The sequence below is a fragment of the Pseudonaja textilis genome, chromosome 1 (assembly GCF_049901715.1).
Source record: "Pseudonaja textilis isolate UNSWEBS1 chromosome 1, rPseTex1.2, whole genome shotgun sequence".
In the NCBI taxonomy this organism is placed as follows: domain Eukaryota; kingdom Metazoa; phylum Chordata; class Lepidosauria; order Squamata; family Elapidae; genus Pseudonaja; species Pseudonaja textilis.
The window spans coordinates 33941910-33965412 of NC_141990.1; the positions used below are offsets into that span (position 1 = coordinate 33941910).

General features: G+C 36.8%; 1 protein-coding gene across 4 annotated transcripts; it reads right to left on the minus strand.

Moving 5' to 3' along the window:
• Positions 1-1807: 1807 nt before the first annotated feature.
• Positions 1808-23270, minus strand: LOC148127563 (uncharacterized). Of its 4 annotated transcripts, XM_087930776.1 has the most exons (4): positions 23116-23270; positions 18594-18678; positions 5650-5738; positions 1810-1980 (listed from the first exon to the last, which is right to left on the minus strand). In XM_087930776.1, the coding sequence occupies exons 1-4, from the start codon at positions 23150-23152 to the stop codon at positions 1871-1873; spliced, it is 321 nt and encodes a 106-aa protein (XP_087786902.1). In that variant the 5' UTR covers positions 23153-23270; the 3' UTR covers positions 1810-1870. The 4 variants fall into 4 exon arrangements, 1 of the variants encoding a protein (XP_087786902.1); XR_015743098.1 differs by lacking the exon at positions 5650-5738 and having other exon boundaries at positions 1808-1980; XR_015743096.1 differs by lacking the exons at positions 1810-1980; positions 5650-5738 and adding an exon at positions 12376-15138.
• Positions 23271-23503: the final 233 nt, after the last annotated feature.

The window sequence follows — 23503 nt, forward strand, 5'->3', positions numbered from 1 at the left end:
ACTGAGAGAATAACCTATGAAGCTGAATACTGAAAGGCTTTCAGAAGGAGGAAATCAGTCTCTAAACCAGGCTAGTGAAATTTCCAAATGTACTATTGGCTACAGAATGCAGGTCTAGTTAAATATATTCTTCTGGGCTCTTCTTAAATTCTTACCCTGCATATAAGAAACGGGGAGTTGTTTTTTGGGACTGTGGAACACTCACCAAATACTGCACACATATATTTTGGGAAAACCTTTCTAGCAAGAAGCACCAACTAGCTGCTTTAGTTGTAATAATTATGCCTTTTTTCTGGAAGAGGATATTCTGATGTCTATAGTTCATGCATTGGTAATCTTATACAGGGGATCACTATACCATGCTTTGTTGTGGTGTAGGGATAGGCTTAACATGTTCTTAGTTTAAAACAGAAGGGTACAAGTTCCATTGATTTGATTGCAGCAGGCTTTGCACAGCATATTGAGGGCCTTGTTCTAAAAGTAATGTGGACTCTCTTCTAAAGATGAATGAATTACTTCTGCATTTATTTTTATCACCTTTTTCCAGCTCCAATTTTAAGGGTAAGCAGTGCTACCCTTTTATTTCTAAGGAACTTCCTTGCTTTTTTTTTTTTTTGGCTTGGGGAAAAATAAACCCCATTCCCATATAGGAAATTCTGCATACAATGACATTCATGGAAGTATTTTTACTTGTTCTTCCTAAAATAATTAGTTCTTTTGGGATAGCATTGGTGGAAAGCTTAAAGGAAGATGGAATAAATTGCATTTCAAAAAAATGTGTATTCTTTCCAATCCTGATTTTTTGGTAAGCTACATTTCCCAGGGTACTGTTGGCAGCAGAAATGGGTAGGACTGATATAATTTAGGGGCAACAGAGGGCTTGACACTTGCTTAGGCATTTGGCTCCAGGACCTTTTTTTGTTGACCACCTGATTAAGTTGCCACTGCATGAATGGGAATAGGAAAAGTTGTCAAGAATCAGATGACACCAAGAAAAGAGGAATTGTGTATAAAGTAGTATAAGTAAAGTATTATTGAAAAAATAGACCACAACCTACTACTTGATATATGTACATATGTGTGTGTGCACACATATGTGTGTATGCATGCAGGTGTGCATGCACATTTGAGAGAAGCCCTGGTTTCTGTGGAAGGTCTGGGCAGAAGACCTGAACAGAGGTTCTTCCCCCAATGGAGAAGCAGTCAATATTTGGCTGAATGGTTTCAGGTTGAGATCAAGCCACATTTAAACACACTACAGTAAATTCTAACCCACTCCTTTCTTTTCACACTCTCTTGTGTCAAGCCCATGAATGCTGGAGAGGGATGGAGAAAAAGGAGAGGAACAGGAGAGCTAAAGGAGGACAGTCTTTGGAAGGGGAATTTAGAAGGAGCCTGATTCTGGGAAAACACCATTATCATATTGTACATACCTGTTGTAAATACCTGCTATAAATGACATCATTGTAAATAGCAAACAGCACAAAACTTTTAAGTATCTTGTTTCCTGTGTGAAAAGCATATGCTTTCAGTTAAAAACACCAACATCACACTGTGACAGACATAATAAAAACTTTCATCTGCCATAATTGTTATAGATACTTACTAGTTTTCTAATTGTGTAATTATACAACAATGCAAATAGCATTTATTGCTGGGGAAATTAGATAATAGTTCTGGCAACAAACTATGTAAGGGGGCTAAAAGTGACAATGCACTTATGAAGCACCCACAACATTGTGCAAAATCTGGATATATCTTCATAATAATTTATCAGACTGCACAGTTGCAAAGCTGTAAATATGGGCACCTCAGCTAGCCCCAAACATTTGTCTGCTTGAACTGAAGAATCAAAGATCATCTTGCCATTTCATAAACAGAAGCTTAAACAGAGGATAAAGCCATCTCCTGCCATTCCATAATCTCCAGCATCTGTAGGCTCAAGGGATAGGCCAACAATTCTCTGCTTTCTGAGATGACCTAAAATGAGAAGGGAAAAGGCAATTGAGCTTTGGCAGCTAAATACTTATTGCTCCTGCAAGATGTAGTATAGGATTAGGCCCTTGATGGTGATAAATTGACACCAGATAATTACTGTGTTATCAAGGCAGATTTGCTAATTAAAAACTTCCAAATTCTTTAAAACTCCACAGCAAAGTATTCACGGTTATGGCCTATCACGACTTACTCTGTGCTTGGTACCTTATTAATTTTTATGTCAGATCTTCTCAAGCATTTCAGGAGTTTCAGTTAAGCCTTGTTGCTCTTCTGAAAGGCTAATCCAGATCTCTCCCCCACTAAAAAGCAGCCATAATCCAGAGCAGAACCAGCTGCTCTGTTCAGCACATGTTACTCAAATCCATGTGAAAACTTCAGGTAAATAAATGCATACAGAAGAGGATATTTTGAAATGAAAAAATGATCTCTTACCAGATACAGAGAATGAAAAATATTGATTTTCACATAATATAGAAAAACCTTGGGATGGAGCTAAATAATAATTGTCCATGTACAATAATAAAATGAGTACTGTAATCTCTATTCTTTTTAAAATTACATTCTCAGAAATAAAGATTGGGATGATAACAATAATAACCACAGAACCAAAAGCATATTAATGTTAAGTCATTAGCGTCTGCAGTGATGGTAAAAACAGGCAAGAGAATGATCTGGCATAATGATTGCAGCCCTTTCCTGCATGCATTGTCAATACATGTACAAAAAAGGTGGGGCTTGGATCACAATGCCATAATGCCTATTTTATAGATACAGATTAACAGAGTTGGACGGGACCTTGTAAGTTATCTAGTCTAACCCCCCTGCCCAAGTAGATCCTATACATTTCTGACGGCAGTCCAGTCTCTTCTCAAAAGCCTCCAGTGATGATGTTCCCACAACTTCCAAGGGCAAGCTGTTCCATTGGTTGATTGTTCTCACTGACAGAAAATTTCTCCTTATTTCCAAATTTCTCCTTGTTCAGTTTCCACCCATTATTCCTTGTCTGGCCTACAGGTGCTTTAGAAAATAGCTTGACCCCTTCCTCTCTGTGGCAGCCTCTCAAATATTGGAAGACCGCTATCATGTCTCCCCTGGCCCTTCTCTTTACTAGACTAGCCAAGCCCAGTTCCTGCAACTGTTCTTCATATGTTTTAGCCTCCAGCCCCCTAATCATCTTGTTTGCTCTTCTCTGCACTCTTTCTAAAGTGACTATATCGACTATATTGCAGTGTCAAATGCATTTCTTTTTTTAAATATTACCAAAGCCAATGATATAAAGTAGCAGATTAATAGCCATAAATGTCCCATAGAATATGCATCTTCAGCAGAACAGAAAGAAGCAAAACAAACCATGCAGAAATGTACATTTTAGATGGAACAGCACAAGGAAGTTCAACTGATTTGCTTGAAAATAGATTTCCACTGCAGCAGGTCAAAGGTATAGAAGCTTGAAATCAACAGGTGCAGTTTTCTCCAGCATCTCATTAAAGGGAAATATTATACATTGATTTTGATGGAGGAGAATATTTGTAACTCAGAGTTGAAATGAAGGATCCTTGGTGCTCTCTTAGCTTGGTTGCAGAAGTTTCATTACCCAATCTGGGTTACATCCTCAGTGGTAGTAGTGAGAGGAGTTTGCTCTCAATATATATTCCAGTGGCTTACTCTGTTGGTGGGAGTTGTCTTGGTGGTTCTTGGTTTGGCTGTTTACTGTAAGTTTATTTGGCAGTTCTTTGATTGGGGTATTATCAGGGGTGGGATTCTACCAGTTGGCACCTATTTACTAGAACCAGTTGTTAACATTCTAAGCAGTCTGGAGAACCAGTTGTTAGAAGAAATTATTGGCCTAATCCTGTAAGGAAGGCGGGAAGGAAACATTCTGGTGTTGCTTACAGAAACTGCCTCTCTGTTAACCCTTATTACATTCTTGGCAGGACTAGACTTCCTGTCTCAGGAACTTCTCTGGAGTATTTTCCCCTCCTTTGCTGGTACTTTGCTTGTGTGGAGTGACCACTCAAAGTTACAGTGGTACTGAAAAAAGTGACTTATGGCCATTTTTCACACTTACAACTGTTGCAGCATCCCCACAGTCATGAGAGGCCAGGCGAAGAGATGCGTGCCTCAATGTGAGTGATATTGAGTTGGCCAATAACATGACCACCAAGCCATGTCCACCCGGTCACATGACCACCAAGCCATGCCCACCAATTAAGCCACACCCACAGAACCAGTTCTTAAAAAATTTGAATCCCACTCCTGGGTATTATTTACTTCTGATTATTGATCTGATGTTAAGCTCGGAGTTAATCTTTGCTCATGTGGGAGTTGATTGCTGGTGGAGAGGTGTTTTGATTCTTTTGTTCCCTTTTTGGCTTATTGATTGTTTCTTTTGTATGATAGGTAGATGTTGTTTATGTCTGTGTGTCCACTAATGGTCAATTGCTGGCCTCCCAGGAATTCTCTAATGCAGGGGTATCAGGGGCCATGCTCACCCTTGGGAAGTGAAGGGGAAAAAAGTCGCAATAAATCACATGAAAACAACTTGACACTATGAGTTTGACATCCCTGCTCTAGTATTTTTGGACTTGACTTGGTCTAGGATGATCACCATTTCCCTGGTGAAACTATACTTAAGTGTATCCATGTGTTGTGAAATTAAAGAGTTTTCATCATGTTCTGACTGCTGCTCAGTGTTAATGCATGCTTTCTGCTAGTCTTCTCAATATTTGTTCTATGTAGTGGCTGATAGCAATAGCACTTAGACTTATATATTGCTTCATAGTGCTTTGCAGCCCCATTGCAATTTTTACATGGTATTTCCTAAATATTTTTCTTCTGAGTCTGCTGGGTCTGTGGAGTCTGGAGAAAACTAAGGATAGGGGCATTTCACCATATTTCTTCAACTGTAGAAGGTCAAATTTTCTAAGTTTCCATGGATGAAGCTTATAATTAACTATGGCCATAGCATGGGGCCTTTATTTCTCCCCCTATATTCAATATCCACTTTACAATTTGTTTTGTTGTTGCAAGCAATTACGTTACCAAGGAACACCGCTATTTATTTTGCATCCTCTATATCTCTTAATTGGACACTGTTTATCCCTCCAAGAAAAGGGATAAATGGCAGTAACTAATATTTTGCAGTGTGTGTGTGTGTGTGTGTGTGTGTGTGTGTGTGTGTGTCAGAGAGAGAGAGAGAGAGAGAGAGAGAGAGAGAGAGAGAGAGAGAGAGAGAGAGAGAGAGAGAATGTCTATATAAGAGTTGTGAATAATGAGATACATTCTGTGAAGATTTTAGAAAAAATATCTCTGAGATGATTTTTCATTTCATTTTTTTTGTCCTTCATCTTGCTTTGTTTAATATCATGTCCAATGAAAATGTTATGAAAATTGAGTTTGAGAAAATAGCTGGTATACTATTTTGTGACTTTTTCTTTTAATATAATAAAAATGTTAAAAGAAATGAGCAAAAATAGCCAATTAGGACAATAAATTCTGAGCAAAATTTCTAATAAAGGAATAGTTATTTTTTTGTTTTCTATTGCCCCAGTTGTCTACTTTTGCACATTGTTACTTTTCCTAAATGGAAATCAGCATCTCTTTGTAAGCCTAAAGCAGCAAGATTTAAAAAAAAAAAAACTTTCCACTTACTTTCTGAAGTGTGTGTATGTAAGGGTGCAGATAAATCCAGACATGGATGAACAGCAATGCAATAGTACATGTGTGACTGAGAAAAGGTCCTAGAAAATCAAAACAATAAAATTATTAAACTTTACTAATAAAAACATACCCAATTATTTTCATGGGTCTCTAATCATTATGTGCTAAAAGTTGCAGATTCATTTTGAAAGTACACAGGAAGAAAAATTCAATGGCTTTGCCTAGGGCTTTGAAGGAAAATAAAATGGAATGTAAAATGTCAGCAGTGCTGTATGTTTCCATAGCACCCATACCTACAGTTATAAAATACATAGCTGGAGAGACGGGAAGGCAAAATCCATATTACTCTCACTTAGAGGGCAGAGTACTCACTAGAGCACAGAATTATTGACTTCTTTTGCAGAGAAAGGTTAAGACTTATATTTAAGTTGCCAGCACAACTCAGCTGAGCAGAAGAGGTCACCCATGTTCAACCTTCAATAGCCCATTACTGTTTTTGCAATGTTTCAGTGGCTGACCAATGAACATAAGTAGTTTTACATTTCTTTAAAAAAGAGTTATCTCAAAAACCAAGATACTTGATTATGTGGACTCTCGGTTTACTAGATCTTTGAACTTCGATCTTCTCAAAGATGTTTCCAATCACTTATTCTGAGATGCAGATTTTACAGGGGTGAAAAGTATCATATGCGAATGAATACATACAAATATGACAAAAAGAATCCTTTTTCTCCTGGCATTTTAAAGAAGGCAAAAAAATAAATAAAAGCAAGAGTTTTCAAATTGCATCAATCTGCAAAATGCCAACTTGGCATTGGTAGCTTCCACAGCAAAGGTGCAAGGAATGGTTAGTTGTAGTTCATATTTGTCCATGTATTGTGTGCTCATTTATTATAGTTTTGCCTAGCAGATACACTTTTTGCAAACCTTTTTCCTGAATATAACATTTGTTAATATGGTAGGCAAAAATGACTTAATTTTTTAAATTCTAGTACAATGAGGTCATATTTGGAAGTGGTGCAGACAGACCCCATCCCTAATTTACTGTGATATAAGAAAGAAGAGATCAATAGCACCATCAGATTTGCAAGATTTTGTTATTATAGCTATCTCACTAAAAGTAGTAAAAAGTAGTTTAAGCTTTCATGCAGCATTGATTTTTCTGAGCTGATTTACCTAGTGGGATTGACAAATGAAAATCTAATGGTGGACCATTCATGGGTCTGTAAGTTTTATGGTAGAGATCCACCCTACTTGTCAGAGCTCAATGTTAATTCCCAATCCTCAATCACTGGATTCTCAGTGGCCTGGCCTCTGTCTGTTACCATAACAAGACAGACACAGACTTCAAAGAGTAATTAGGACTGCAGAAAAAACAATTACTACCAACCTGCCTTCCGTCGAGGACCTGTATACTATATGAGTCAAAAAGAGGGCTGTGAAAATATTTACAGACCCCTCAAATCCTGGACATAACTGTTTCAACTGCTACTTTCGAAATGATGCTATAGAGCACTGCACACCAGAACAACTAGACACAAAGACAGTTTTTTCCCGAATGCCATCACCCTGCTAAACAAATAATTCCCTCAACACTTGTCCAACTATTTACAAAGTCTGCATTACTATTACTATTAATTTTCTCATCACTCCTTATCACCCATCCCCTCCCACTTGTTACTGTATGACCGTAACTTGTCGCTTGTATCCTTATGATTTATATTGACTGTTTCCTAGTATGATTCGATTACTTATTGTACCCTATGACTATTACTAAGTGTTGTACCTTATGATTCTTGATGAATTTATTTATTTATTTATTTATATTTGGTTTGTCAATTGCTTACAAGATAATAGGTATCAGTAAAAACATAGTTATGAATACATGGATACATATAAATGTATCCATATATACATTCATATATTCCCAATACATTCATATATATATGAATGTATGTTTTCTTCTATGTATACTGAGAGCATATGCACCAAGACAAATTCCTTATGTGTCCAATCACACTTGGCCAATAAAGAATTCTATTCTATTCTATTCTATTCTATTCTATTCTATTCTATTCTATTCTATTCTATTCTATTCTATTCTATTGAGAGCTGTGATGATGCAGGGGTTAGAATACAGTATTAGCCACTGCCAGGAGTTTGATCCTGACTGGCTCAAGGTTTATTCAGCCCTCCATCCATTCTGAGGTCAGTAAAATAAGGACCCATTGTCGGGGGCAATATGCTGATTCTATAAACTGCTTAGAGAACCTGTAAAACACTATGAAGTAGTATATAAATCTAAGTGCTATTGCTATTATTATTAAATGTCAGTTTGGTGTAGAGCAAGTTCAGTTTCATCAATAATTGAATCGTCTGACGAACACAATACAGAAGCCTGATGATGGCAGATGAGATTTTAAAGCTACAACTTTAAAAGCACAACTATAATGATGTAGGAAAATACCCAAACAAAGCTGAATAACATATATATATATTGTATATATATGTTCATAAATCTTCAATAGGAAGTGAAATGTAGTCATAAATATCTGGTAAGAATTAGAGTGAGGAAAAAGATAATGAAACACAGATTGGGGTATCATGATATAATTATGGCCTTTTGTACTTGCACCTTGAATATATAAAATTATTTGGCTTGGGACATCACAAAAGAAATGTTATGTGACGCTCCCTGGCCCCCTGTATATGTCTATGAAAAGAGTGGAATATCTAAGGAGAAGACAAGATTAATTGGCTGGATTTTGATTAGAAACATTCAATACTTTATTGCAGGTTGCATTGCATAATCATAAGAATTATTAAAGATGTACATCTGGTCCTAAATAAAATTATGTAGTATAACCACCTTCGATTTCCTTTTCAGCCTTCTTTCCCAGTTTTGGACCACTAATTTTCAGGAGTCCAAACATTTGCTTGGAGTATACTTTTATATTGAATGCACGTCCTTTAATGAGTCTTTGCACTTCAGTCTCACACACACAATCAGATTTTTAAAAGGCTATCTATCATGCTAAGAAGCTGTGATAAGTAAACTATATTTATGAGAGAATATAATAAGATTATCACAAATAGTTGTGTTTTTACCATCCCTTGATTTATTAGTTTGACTCTTGTTTGCTTTAGGCAATATGGAAAATATTTGATATGGATTACTCATATGGTTGTTTGCAAAATATTTTGATGGCAATGTAGTGGTGAAGAAATACTGCTGCTTGTAACTGTTCTCACTTTTTTGGGTTGAAGTATTGCATCTAAAAATGAAAATCTTGGAATAAGGTTGGGGAGATGAATTAGTGTTTCCCTTTCATACACTTTCCAAAAATTAGTCTGTATTTTTTTGTATTAAAAAAATTGAAACCAACTGATTTCATATATGACCATTACTAGTATGTAAGAGAATAGAGTGATATGTGAAAAGAGTAATTATGATAAAAGCCTATGCTTTTTATAGAAGAATTGCAGACAGAAGATGATTTTCCCACTGTTCAGATTGCTGATATAGTTGTGAAAATTAACGTATATAATTCCCTTATTGGAATTAATTAAAACTTCAACATTTATATAATTTTAAAAAAGCTACAGTACTTGTAAAAACAGCAGTCTTTAAAGCAATCCCATTATCAATTTAATTTAGATACTAAATTACATCCTATACCAGTTACTATACCTGAGAGTAAGATCCAGCAAACTTAGTGAGATTGTGATACTTAACACACTGACTTACGTAAGCATGCAAAAGAATGACTTAAATGAATTTATACCACACTTGCGAATAAGTTTCGTTACTGTTTTCTTGCACAGTTATGTGACTCTTTTTTTGTCCATTATGAAATTGGTTCAGCCTCATCCTAAACTAGTTCTCTTAATAGCTGGCCAGTTTAGCACAGATCTGTTGAAACAGACTGGATCATAAAATCAATGCATAAATCATTTTATACATCATGTTCAAAGAAATTGAATACTTTAATTCAAATATAGGCAATTAAATTGGGGTAGGTGTGGTATTTATTGACCTTCACATTCAGGGGTGGATTTATGTATGCATACAGAGTCAGCCACTGAAGTGCATAAATGTATATTCTAAGGATCTGCAACTGTTTACCAATTAAACAATACTTCTATGGAACACAACTCTTGTATTTAAACTAGATTGCTCTGGTAGTTCAACATAGCAGGTATATTTGCACTGCAAGCTAAAACTTGGTTAGTACTTAAAATATTGTGCGGATTGAGCCTTTTTGGTTCAGTGTACTGCACAAACCCCTGAAAGGATGTAATTCAGCAAAGGTTAAATGTGTGAATGCAGCCTATCTGTTTCCCTAGTCCTGCCTTTGTACTATTGTGCTGAGTCATTTCCTGGTAGCTGTTTTCCCATTATCTCCCTTATTCAGTTCTTCTACAAAGTTCCGTGTCAGTATAATAAGAAGCAGATACAGTTGCTACAGTACAGTGGTTTGTTTATTTATTTAAGAGACTTACATGGCTCCCATCATGAGCCATAACTTTGGGTAACAGCAGAGTTATCATAGCAACAGAAAAAATATCCCAATAAAAATCAATATTTGAAGAAAAGAACAATTCCAGGAGCCTTAGACCAACAGACATCTGTGCCGAGAAAAATAGCTATTGGCTACAGCATTACCTTATCCCAATGCCTGCAGGAAGAGCCTGCTTTTGAATGAAGACCCAGTAAGCTTTCCTATTCACCTCCCTATGATTGGCACTCTATTACATGTGGATAGCATGCATATTTTTTACTTTTCCATCAAAGGGGGGACCTACACATTCAAGAATCCCTCTACCATTGGACCATGTACACAGCTGTGTCCAACAGAAGAACGGAAGACAATGCAATTGCTCCATTGTACTAGCAGTGCAATGGTGGGGTGTGAGAAGGAAAGTAATTTTGCTATTTAGTTGAATTATACTGTGCATTGAAAATGATTAAAACCTATAAGATTCATTATCTTTGCAATGGTATAAATTATTCACTATCCAGTTTAATTAGCTTTGCAACAATATTATTATCTTTACAAAAATCACCACATGTGCCCCATTTGCCCTGCATCTGCTAATAGCAGGCAGTGATTATGCTAGACAATAGGGTGCAATTCACATCCCACTGATACTAATTATAGAGCTGCCATACATCTAAATGGACCTGGACAGTACCCAGCACTGACAAGCCCTGTCTTTTTTAAAAGACAGAAGTTCTTAATGCAGGCAGTTTCTTGCCAGTTTTATAAAACTGTAACAAGATGAACATTTCACTGGTGTAAAAACTGCAGGAAATTCAACCCCTGCTATTGGTGTACTATCTTGTTTCATGCCACTATCACTTGCTAAAGAGTAAAAGAGGTTTGGTTCTATATTCTGTATTTAGGCAGGAACAACCCATAACTGTGCTGTTATCATCCAGCTCTAGTCAATGATGATTTAAACAAGCTTATTTTAACAACAGAAGTCTGTAATTATCTTGGTTCCAATAAATTTCGAGTAAAATATAAATGTTAAAAAAAGAAACATCCAAGCACATGGAAGCATCATAAAAGAATGCAGAAAACTGTTGTTTCATTCTCCAATAGTTAGATAGTACTCTGGGCTCAAATATTTTCAGAACTTGAAAAATGCCAACATCTACTATATTGTCTTTTTAAATTAGGGAAAATGAAGAAAGGAAAATTAATTTGCTATGAAAGGTTAAACAAATTCATATCCTATATTTTTTTTATAAAAAGCAAATTCTCCATGCCTTAAGAAAAGGACATTTCAGGAAGTGGGTGAAATTGGGACAGTTTTTCTTCAATAATAGCAGATATATTGCAAAATGTCATGTAGGTTTAGCCAATCACTTTCAGACTTCCCAGCACATTTCTAAGATGCTTCAGGGTGGGTGGGTGGCGGTGGTAAAGAAGACAAAAGATTTTAGTTTTCCTCTTTCCTTTTGGAAACTTTTTAGCCAGGATAAAATCCTAAATAAGATTCTTTGAAATACCCTGACTGCTTGATTTGTGGATCAGGAATTACAAATAACAGACCAGGACCACTCATGGTTCTTTTTCTGGATGAAGCTCACTAACTGTCTCCTAGTTGTCTCTTTCCTAGAATTTTGGTACCTCAACATTTTATCTCTCATCAGTTTTTTTTCCCCATTTTCATTATTGAATCATGAAATCATAGCATTAGAAGGAACCACTAAAGCCACCATTTGTAATTTCCTCCTCTGTACAAGCATCCAATTTAAAACATGCCTTCTTTTACATATGCACTGAAAGATAGCCCATCTGAATAACAGTGCGGTTACTATTGGGAATCCCCCTTCCAAAAATATCCAGTTGTGATTTATTTTCTTTTAAATTAAATCTATTATTCTGTAACCTGCACCGTTGAGAAAAAGAAAAGAAGCAGCATTCATAATTTTCTGCTCCTTTTTTTAAAGTTAGAAAACTCAAATTCCCATCTCATGACAATTATACCAGCGGTCCCCAACCTTCACTTCATAGACCTGTACTAGTCCACAGCCTGTTGGGAACTAGGCCATGCAAGCAGTAGGGGAACATGAGAAGCTCCCTGCTATCGCCACTACCACTATTGGTCTACAGGTAGCCAGAAAGGTAGCCAGAAAGGTTGAGGACTACTGATTTTTACCACAGGAATAATTATTTTGTTTTAAAAATACTCTTTTTTTTAAAAAAAAAAGTTTTATTGACTTTAACAACAAACAAAAACACATAAAACTTAAAACATAAAACATAAAGACATCATCCTCCTTCATGAATTTACAGACAGTGTATCAGTTGGTTTACTACTTTTTTGTGTGCATCCATTTCATAGTCTCCATTGTAGTTATATTACATAATAGCTCATATTATCAATCAACAATTATATAGCCTGATATCATTATTAAACAATCATTTGACTATAATTTTATTAATTCATACTTTAACGAGATAACTATAATTTACTTAATTTATTTTATAACAAATCATAAAGTCATACCAAGTCTATCTTAATAAAATTTTATAAAGATAGTATCAAAAAAAGAAAAAAGAAATATATACTCTTTGATGCAAGTTATAAAACCTTTTGTATTCAGGTTTTAAGAGTTTGGGTATAGAAGAAGCATTTGTATTTGAGTGCTACCTACCCTTTAATGTTAGCTGTGTCTTTTTCTAATCATTTTTATATACTTAAAAAAAGCTCCAAAATATAAAAAAAAATCATTAAAAAAACAACAACTGCTATTTAGATATTATTAGTAAAATAGACCATATAGTTTAGATATTATTAGTATGTTTAGATATTATTAGAAAAATAGACTATATATAGGTGGCAATCCAGCATGCAGCTCTTTAAAATAATGAACATTTTTCAATGAACAAAGCAATGGTCAAGTATGATTATTAAGTCTATAGTCCTACACTCATTAATCTCAATTAAAATAAGCAGTTCTTCATTAGAGCTGCTTCTTATGTGTCCTATTTTATGAAGGACGTGATGTGTCAGTCTTCTATTTTAAGGCATCTTTTATTAGAAGGATTGTCTATCCAAACCCATTTTAAATATAAAGAACCATAAAAAAGTAAGAGCAAAACAGAGCTGGATCAGAACATCCTTTCTGTTCCAGCTCATGCATTAATCAAAATTACGTACTACACATAATGATGACAATGTTATATATAATTTTATTAAATATTTTTAAAGGATGATAAAAACTAATACAAATAAGTAAGAAAAGAAAAGAGGAAGAAATCAAAGAAATGCTAAAAGCAGAAGAAAGGTATAAAATGAAAGAATAATAGAGAAAAAGGAAAAAGATGTAAAGAAGGAATTTCCATCTTCTTTACAGAAATTATAAGTACAATTATAAATCTGTCTGTTATTTTATGGTTACAATATAATTCCCTTGTTTCTATGATGTATCCTGTTCAATGATCAAAACCATAAATCATAACTTCATTTTATCTATTATACAAAAATTCATAAAGAGTTTCCAGTCTGCAATAAACTTAAGCAGTTTTTTTCTCTCATTAAAGAAGTCAATTTAGCCACTTCAATAAGCTTCATCATCTTCACCAATCCATTTCTCCATTTTGGGTAGTGCTATATCTTTCCATTTTTGTGCATACAATAATCTCATTGCAAGTATGATAGTAAAAACCAAGTTACATGATTTCTTTCCAACTATTTGTCCACCAATGCTAAAAGGAAAAACACAGGTGTCAATTGGAAACTAATCTTTAAAATCTTCTGAAATGTATGTATGGGTAGTTCTTGACTAATGTCCATTAATGGAAAATGCCCATTATGTTTGTAAGTCATGATGATTGTAAAGCAGTGTGACCAGAACCATTTTCATGTCCTCTTTTTGGTGGTCAGTAAGCAGCCACCATGTTCATTAAGTAAATGCCATGATTGTTAAACAAATCCAATGTTTGCTATGGGTTTTTTTTGCTGAAATTGGAAGTAAATGCTGGTTTTTGGCAAAAACATCTTAAATCAAGACCATATGACTGCCAGATGCTGCAAACCAGAGTGGTATTCAGCAGGTTCTGACCAGCTCTGGAGAACCGGTAGTGGAAATTTTGAGTAGTTCAGAGAATCTGTGAATATGACCTCTGGCTTTCTCCACCCCCTTCCATTATCTGCTTCCTGAGTCCCAGTTGATTGGCTGGGTCTTCTTTTGTTGGGAGAATGGAGTTGGAAAGCAGGTTAGTGAGGTGGGGAGGGAATGGGGATTTTGCAGCATCCTTCCCCTGGTGTGCGGTGGGAATAGAGATTTTATCCTTCCCTGCCATGCCCACCAAGCCACACCCACCAAGCCACGCCCACCAAGCCATGCCATACCCACAGAACCGGTAGTAAAACTTTTTGAATCCCACCACTGCTGCAAACAGTTGTAAATGTGAGCCAATTGCTGAAGTCATATTTCCATGGAAACCTTGGAACTGGGTCATAAGTACCTTTAGGTGTGGGGTTTGTTGGAACTTTGAACAATCACTAAGCAACTGGTCATAATTTGAGGACTTCTTGCGTCTGAACTGAAAATTTTCTAACTTTTTTACACATCCACCAAACATGATAAAATGTCCCTCTTTGTTGTTCACATTTCCAACATAAATTTGAAGTGCCATTATACATTGTAGACAATTTCTCTGGTGACATTTAGCAATAATATAAAGCAGACAATTTTTCAAAAACCAGATTGATGCAGAACTCGCCAAACCAAATTTAAGCTGGGAAAGACAATGTTGCTTCTAAAACATTTACATATTGTCTGGATACATGTAACTCATTAAGCTCAAATATGACAGATTTTGACATGATATGGATATGCAGACATCACATTGACAACCAAGGTACATATTGTCAGACCATGGATTTCCAAGTTGTAACATATAGCTATAAATATAGATTCCTTTGGATTGTAGTGTTAGAGAAGATTGTTGATAATACCTGAAAGAAGAACAAAATATTCAATAGTATATAAAACTAGCTTGATACCAGTGCTTCGCTACGAAACTATGTGGTCAGGCTTTGTTTTGGGGGAGGAAAATAAGGGGGAAAAATTCTGCCTCTGCCTACCAGCATCCATCGATAGTCATCTGGCTAGCGTCCTGTCAGTGTGGGAGAGAGTTGAGGGCTGTTTGGAAAGTGAAACAATATTTGTTGTGTGAGCAAGGAGATAGCAAGGAGCCTGGGCATGGCTTAGCTCAACTGTTCTTTACTAAACCTGCTTGGTGCTATGAAACTAAAACTGAAACTCTTCTCCTCTGCTTGTATTTTGCATTTGGAACATATTTCTTTTCAGGTGGGGTGGGGAAGTAGAACTCCTTAGCATCAGAGCATGTTAATAATAATATAGGAAATACTAATGATCTGATGGTCATTTTGAAAAATCTTTTCTTAGTGAGCACCTAGAAACTAGGTTGCCCATATACTACTTTTTTACTGATGTGTACCAGGATCTTTTCCTGAGATTTTTGATCTGATTACAGGGCTAATAACAACCAGGCCTTCTTGAGTGATTCCATGCCCTGGAAGATTTTGGGAAAGCTCAGGAATTCATATTTACCATGGTGACCATTGGCTTGATCTGATCTTTTTACATTAAAGCAATTAGTATGTGAACTAAAACTAGAAAACATTATAATTTACCTGCTGCTATGGACAAACATTCTATGAACTGAATGAGATTTACTGCTATCACCTCTATCTGGAGGCTTGGAAATTCTTTCATCCATTCATCTCAAAGTTGGGGTATCTTCGATTTATTAAGTAGTTTTGACAGATGAAGCAACACAAGAGACACTTGGAGCATATGCAGAAAAAAACCCAGAAGTGACCCGGGTTGGTCACTGATAAGCGCTCACATTATTTATAACCCACAGTGAAGTAATGCAGTCAGCACACTTCTCTGCCCTTACAGTGTCAGCCATATCATGCAACCCACTCTTGTCTGACAAAAATCTATCAGAAGCATGACATAAGTGCTACCATAACATTGTGCAAGTCTTGTTCATAAAATTGTTCAGTTTTCTATGTTCTTGATTTTTCAAGAGCAGATCTGAAAACGTTGCGTGAGATAATGTCATGAGAATCCCAATCTGGTACAGACTGAGGAAAAAATGGTGATAACATTTGGGAAATTAAGGGCCTTGACTTACAAAAATTCATTTGGTGACTCTTTGAAGTTACAATGGCACTGAAAAAAGTGACTTTTGAACGTTTTTCATATTTATGACTGCTGTAGAATCCCCATGGTCACATGATTTACATTTGGATGGTTGACAAATGACTCACTTTTATGACAGTTGCAGTGTCCCACAGTCATGTGATCACCTTTTGCAACCTCCTGATGAGTAAAGTCAATGGGGAAACCAGATTCACTTAACTACCATATTAGTTGTCAACTCATAAAACATTTTGTATGTACATTTTATAGTTGACAATAGAAAGAAGGGGTGGGGGAGTTCAAAGAACAGTGTGGAATCGAAAGTACATTCCATTCATATTTTCTTCAAACACTGATGACTGAAGCTTCTGCCTCGCAAAAATCTAATTGGAGAGCATGATTGATGACTCTTGGCTATGGATGTGTTTCATTGGATGATGCACCCAGAGAGGTGGGGGAAAAAGCAGGATCAAGGGTGACAGTGAATTTCGTATCTCAGAGTTGGCTATACCCAGGTAAATGCCAGGTGTAGAATGTTAACTTCAAATAAATCTTTTTTAGTTTTGGGAGTGTGGCTCGAGGCTCATGATTTAATTGGAGTAACTGCCAGAATCCTGACATTACTAATTTAACAGCAGCAGTAATTCACTTAACAAATGTTGCAAGAAAGTTGTAAAATGGGGCAAAACTCACTTAACAAATCTCACTTAGCAACATAAATTTTGGACTCAATTTGTAGCATATCAATTTCAGACCATGTTCAGAAAATTTGTGTCACTAGAACACAAATAATATATTGCCCAATTTGACAGATGTTCAAAATTCAAATTAGAAAATATTTATCATGGCACATCCTCATCCATTTCTGACACCTAATCTTGGAAAGTAAGTGAAAATGGCATAGCTAGATCTAAATTTATCTATTTTCCCTTTATTTTCCCCTCCTCGTTTTTTCTTTAACCTCACAGAAGTATTGGTGGTAATGGTGTCAGTCTCATCAACTATAAGTGATCTTCACTTTGAAGAGCTAGACTGGAGCTATTTAAATGAAAGAATAAACTTTCTGAAATGGCAAGAAGTTTTTCACTAGCTCTTTCTCTTGCTTTTCTTGGTATGACCTCTCATTGCCCTAACCTGATGTTTTTTGCATAATGTGCTTTCTGGAGTCTATTAAAAATACATTTCCTTAATCTTGTGGGTTCTGTGCTGAGTGATATATTTGGAAATGAAACTTGAATTCTATCACTATTTATGTAACATTACTATTGCATTTAATAACAAAAAAGAAAAATATATTAAATTAATCATCATTGTACTGGAAATTGCCTATATCACATACCTACCACTTTGTGGATGGGAGGCAAACCTATATTTTAGAGCTGAGTTAAATATAGAGAATAGATTGGTATCTGAACTACAAAAATGGAGGTTGGCGGTTTACTCAGATGGATATTACAGATGGAGCCATTTCTGCCCATTCCATTATATGTCTAGGGATTTCATAGGTCTAGTTTCTGTTGGAATCTGAAAGAACAACTCTCTTCATGCATAGAATGTTCACACTTTGTTCATGCAGGTCCTATTGCTTCTGACTGGTTTCTTCATTCATCTCTGAGCTCATCACAACATATTTTGCTTGATAGTTCTATGACACAGTTTAGCTTGGGGAAATCACAACAGGAACCTAGTGTTAAGGTTGCCTCTTGCAAGCCTTATCTTGTACCTCTGGATTTTAGTTATGCAGGTCACACTTTTTTTTTAATCCAAGGCTCTCCGAGCACACAGCTCCGTAACTAAGAAGCCAAATATTCATTCTCTCCCCCAACTCTCTTTTTTCACTGTGAAAACTACAAGAAGTATAATAGAAAATAGCTGAAAGGTCAAAGTATAAAACATTGGATTCATAACAAGACAACACACACACACACACACACACACACACATCCTGTTCAAGTTTTGTTGAAACAGGTCCAAATGTCACTTATGATATTCATAGATGAATGCTGCAGGTATTGAGCTCAGAAATTCCATTCCTTGCTTTACTGCGGTGCGCAGCAGTTTTGTTGCTTGACCTTAAAACTGCCGCTTGATCTTTTCCCCACTGATCCTGCTACAAGCATTTCTTCCTACACCTGTCTCTGTCTGGACTGCCCTTTTTCAAAATAACCTCCACCTGCCTCTTTGGGTAGTATACTCATCCTTGTATTTTAGCAAATCTGTCAGTTGATCTACTTACCTGGAAAAAAATCCAGTTCTTTCTCCAGGGCCTTCTCTCCATCTGTGAGGATTTGACCCAACCGAGAGCAATGGAGCCTTTTCATCTATGGCAAGCAATGTGACATTTCATTTGTTATCCCTTTCAAGCATTAGATGAATGTACAAGAAGCTGGTGACCACATTTAGTGACTGCAGATGGAGAGTCTAAGGGATGTTAATGTGTGGAGATCAATAGGACATGATTGATTTAAAAAGCAGCATCCAGGGAGTATTTAGGTTACTCATCATGAAGATAAGCACAGGTGCACTTTTTAGTGTAAAGTAATAAATGAATTATATGTGTTGTGAAATTATGCTGAAGCCAAGCCTCTTCCAAACGACTTTTCCAGGAAAGGCGAGAAGAAGCTGAGCACTGAGCTGCTGCTGTACCAAAAAACAGGTGGGCCATTTGGTATAAGGACCTGAATTAATAACTGTTTTGCTATATTAATTAAATACAAGGATATCACAATGGAAAATGGAACAGAAAACACTCTGGGGCTGAATAGTTCAGAAAAATTGGCAGCTACAGAAAGTCATCTGAAAAGTTTGGTTGTTTCCCCCCTCCTCCTCTGAGATGAAATTTTTTAGTCCTGTGTCTATAGATGGGAAATCAGCCTTACTTTTCATCTGTGCCATTTTTGGTATGATTTTCTCCCCACATTCAGTTGATTCTGTTTCTATAATAATCAGCAATTATGGAAATGCATTTAAAATGAATACTACATGAATATTTTACAATATATTTTTTTCCCCAAATTTGCTTTTCTGATTCTTTGATGCTTCTGAGGCAAATAATGGGTTAAGCAAATTGAAAGTGCAGCAAATGGCAGATAATTTAAGTTCCAAATCATGCATTAAAACAGAGTATATAAATACATTTCTAAGTGTCCTTAGCTGCATTAAAGTGAATATTAAAAAAAGAAAACTTCAATTAATCAGAGGCATCCAGAAACTGGGACAGGTAGTCAGGTATATCCCTTCAAAAAACATTATTCTTCTAGGAAGGAGTATCTAACACGAATGGAAAGAAATATGTTTTAAAACATAGTCCAAAGAACACAGCCATAACATTAATGAAATTTGCTATTAGGATCCCAAGACAATCAGTTTGGAACTGCATTGAACAATTTGATTTCCTACTCTAAAGATATCACAAGCTTATTTTCTCAAACTGGTGCCCTCCAGCAGTGATGGACTTCATGTCTTATAACCTCTTACTATTAGAGATGTTCTTCCTGAGAGTAATGGAATTTTAGTTCCAAATTACTGGGGGATACCAGTCTGGGAATTGTTTTCTAGTGCTAGGGAGAAAAATTCTGCAGCATTTTTTTAAAGCAGTTGCCATTCAACTTGATGAATTTTAGAGATTTTTCAAAAAGAAGACAATTTGGAGATATTATCACGAGGAAAGTTATGTCAATTACTGACTCACTAGATACCCCAGGTAAGTGTTTCTCTGCTCCACAGCCTCTCTTACTTTCTATATCTCAATACATTCCAGGAGGTGGCATCAAGAAGGAATTACTGCCATGTCTTTTATAATAGTGGTATGACTGTCACTATAAGAGAGCCACTATATGAGAGAGACTCTGTTTTTGAAAATGGGCTCACAGGATCAGCTGGGATTGGTGTTAGACTAATGGCCTCCCTGCTGCATAGCAACTTCTGACAAAATTGTTGGAGGCCATCTCAGGGATGTCATTGAAGTTCCCCAATTTTTGGTTCTGGATGAGTTCAATTTGCCTTCTCTGAATTTGGCCTCAGAAGTGGCTCAGAAATTCATGATGGTCATGGGCCTATCTAAGGTTATCGCAAGTCCAGTTTGGAACAGTGATCACATGCCAGATCTGATATTCTTATCAAAGCAATGTCAACATGATTTGACATGATGTCAACATGATTTGGTGGGGAATCTAACATTATCCTCCTTGTCATGGTCAGATCATGCCCTAATAACCCTGAGACTCTCTTACACTACCACCCTTCTCAGTGAAATTGTGACAGAGCCAGCTTTGGTTGTACTCATTGACAATCTCTGGGAGGAGAAGGGTGGGGGGGTAGTGCAACCATTCTTGTTCTCCTTGACCTCTCAGCAGACTTCAATAACATTGACCATGATATCGTTTTAGGCTGGCTACATGAATTGGGGCAGAGCGGCACAGATTTACACTTGTTCAGCTCCTTGCTCCAGGTCCCAGTCAGCATTGATAGAGAGTGAGAGATCCATCCCCAACTGCTCACTTATGGTGTCCTGCAAGGCTCAGTACTCCTTCATCTTCTATTTAGTATCTACATGAAGCCACTAGCTGAGATCATCCATTACCATGGATATTCTAATGATATCCAGCTCCACAACTCCACATTTAGTGATTGAGTGATGCTGTCTCTACCATCTCATGGTTCCTGGAAGCTGTAGGGACCTGATTGGAGGCTGTAGGGACCTGACTGGGGGACAACATGCATTGCCTGAACCTTAGCTTTGGGTGCATGGAGCCTTAAATTTTTTTGTCATCTTTAGTTCTGAACAGGGTTTCACTTTCCCGTTTAGATCCAGTTCACACTTAGAGATTCTCCTGTATTTATGAGTCCTGCTCAAAGAGTGGCTGGCATGACTAGAAGAGCCTTAATATAGCTTCTGTTTGTGCACCTACTGTGACCCTCCCTGGATCTTGACTCCCTGTGCTTAGATGTTCAACTCCTACTCATCTCTCGTTTGTACCACTGAAATGCATGCTATGGGCCCCATCAGTCAAGTAATTTTGGCTGGCAAGGCCCATGACAAGGGCCTTCTCTGGCATGGTTCATGCTCCTTGAAACATCTTATTGCCTGTAGTGAGATTTGTTCCCATAGTTCTGGCTTTAAGAACTGAAGATTTGGCTCTGCCGAATGGCTTGGGGCCTCAATGGGGGTGTATCACACTGGACTTCTTGATAAATTAAGAGGCAATCCCACCTCCCTCCCATACATCCTGGTCCCTCCCTCACATCTTTTAACTCTATTTCTATTTTTGGTTTTAATTTCCATTTTTATTGTTTTAGAAATATTTATCTTTTATGATTTTAATGCTTTTAATGGTATAAATTGTGCAGAGTCACTGTGAAATAATATGAGTGACAAATAAAACCAAAAAATGAACAAATAAACAAACAAATAAATATTCATATTATACTTCTACTTCACAAACTGCACTGGCTGTTGGTCTGCTTCCAGGTGCTGTTCAAATTGGTTATGGTTATGATTTTTAAATCTCTTAATGGCACAGGTCTAGGTTACCTGTTGAAGTGATTCATCTTTCTAGGACAGGGTTATCAAACTCAATTTCATTGAGAGCCACATCAGGGTTGTGTTTGACCTCAGGGTGCCTGGGGGGGCATGGCCAGAGTGGGCATGGCCAGATCGATGTCACTCGTGTTGGAGATGCCTGTGGTGATCTGAGCATTCTGCCAGTGAAAGTGGGTTCCTAAGCTCTGTATTTGGCTGTGATGGCCTCCTGCAACCCCCTGCCAGCAAAAATGGAACTGGCAGAGTCACCATGGGCCAGTCCTTTGGTGTTTCCAGGGTGACTCTGCAGGCCAGATCTAAGTATTCCAGGGGCTGGATCTGGCCCCCGGGCCTTGAGTTTGACACCTCTGTTCTAGGACAAGCCCATCCCACTCATGCCAGTAAAGAGGGGCCTGTTGGTCAAATCCTGTTGGGATCCAGAAGAGCCTACTTTGCCTATCCTTTGGAACATCCTATTCTACAAGGTGAGATGTACCTTTACTGTCCTATACTTCTGTAAGAGCCTGAAGACCAGGCTCTGCCAGTTGGCCTTGGGAGTACCTCTCTGGAGGTGGCTACTAATTGATAGCAAATCCATTTGCTCCCATACTTCTTACTTCCTCACCTGTCCATCTTTCATTCTCAACCATAACCTATTTTTCATTGTTTATTCTATTGTTCCATTACTTTATTAGAGTTACATTTACACTTCTTTTCATTTCTCCATTTATATTGTTGTAAGCCATCTAGACTAGCCCTATAGCAAAAGAGGAGGCAATTTAAAATAAAAAAATAAAATAAAATAAACACATCTGAGGGCAACTTTCCAACCAGCAGGAGGAGCTAAGAGGCAAATTCCTTCTCTCCCTCCAAGATCCAACATTTTTTTTTAAAATAAAAAACTCTAGTTACAAACAGGAGCAGCTTTACTTTATTGTCTGAATTATATTTTTAGGTATTCCGCCAGCATTACAAAGATTTATGGATACACGTACACACAGAAGTTTTAACAATAACTTCTTGTACTCAATGCAAGTGAATCCCAATAGGTTTGCTGAGTTAGTAATCTCCTTAAAGACCCAGTACATTATGAAAGTACTATATATATTTATCCAAAGCAATCCCCCACCACCACAAATGCTCCCAAATGCTGCAAAGATTCATATAATTCTCAGAGTTGTAGCCCCACTAAGTAGACCAAACCAGGAAATCAAACCCATAGGAAGACTACAATTACCTTTCTTGAGATTGGCTATAATAACAGACTCTTGCATATCTGATTATGCTGTATCTTCCCGCTTGTTTCTTATATTTTAATGAATCAGAGAGGCACCTGCTGGAGCCTCTTCTGAATATATTTGTTCCCAAGGCTATTTTAAAACTTTTTAAACTCCTTTTCCTTGATAATAGTTTTTGCATGTTTACTCTCTACACAGCATACCTCCTGCCAATTGGTTCAAACAGTTTCTCTCCCCCCCACCAAGCTCTATTGTAAATTTGGAAGTTACAATAGCAATGTTTATGGTGAGAAGAGAAAATAGCTGGCCAACATGGCAGTTTTGAGTTTCTGGCAAATGCGCAGTTGCGCAGTTGTTCTTTCTTTCTTTCTTTCTTTCTTTCTTTCT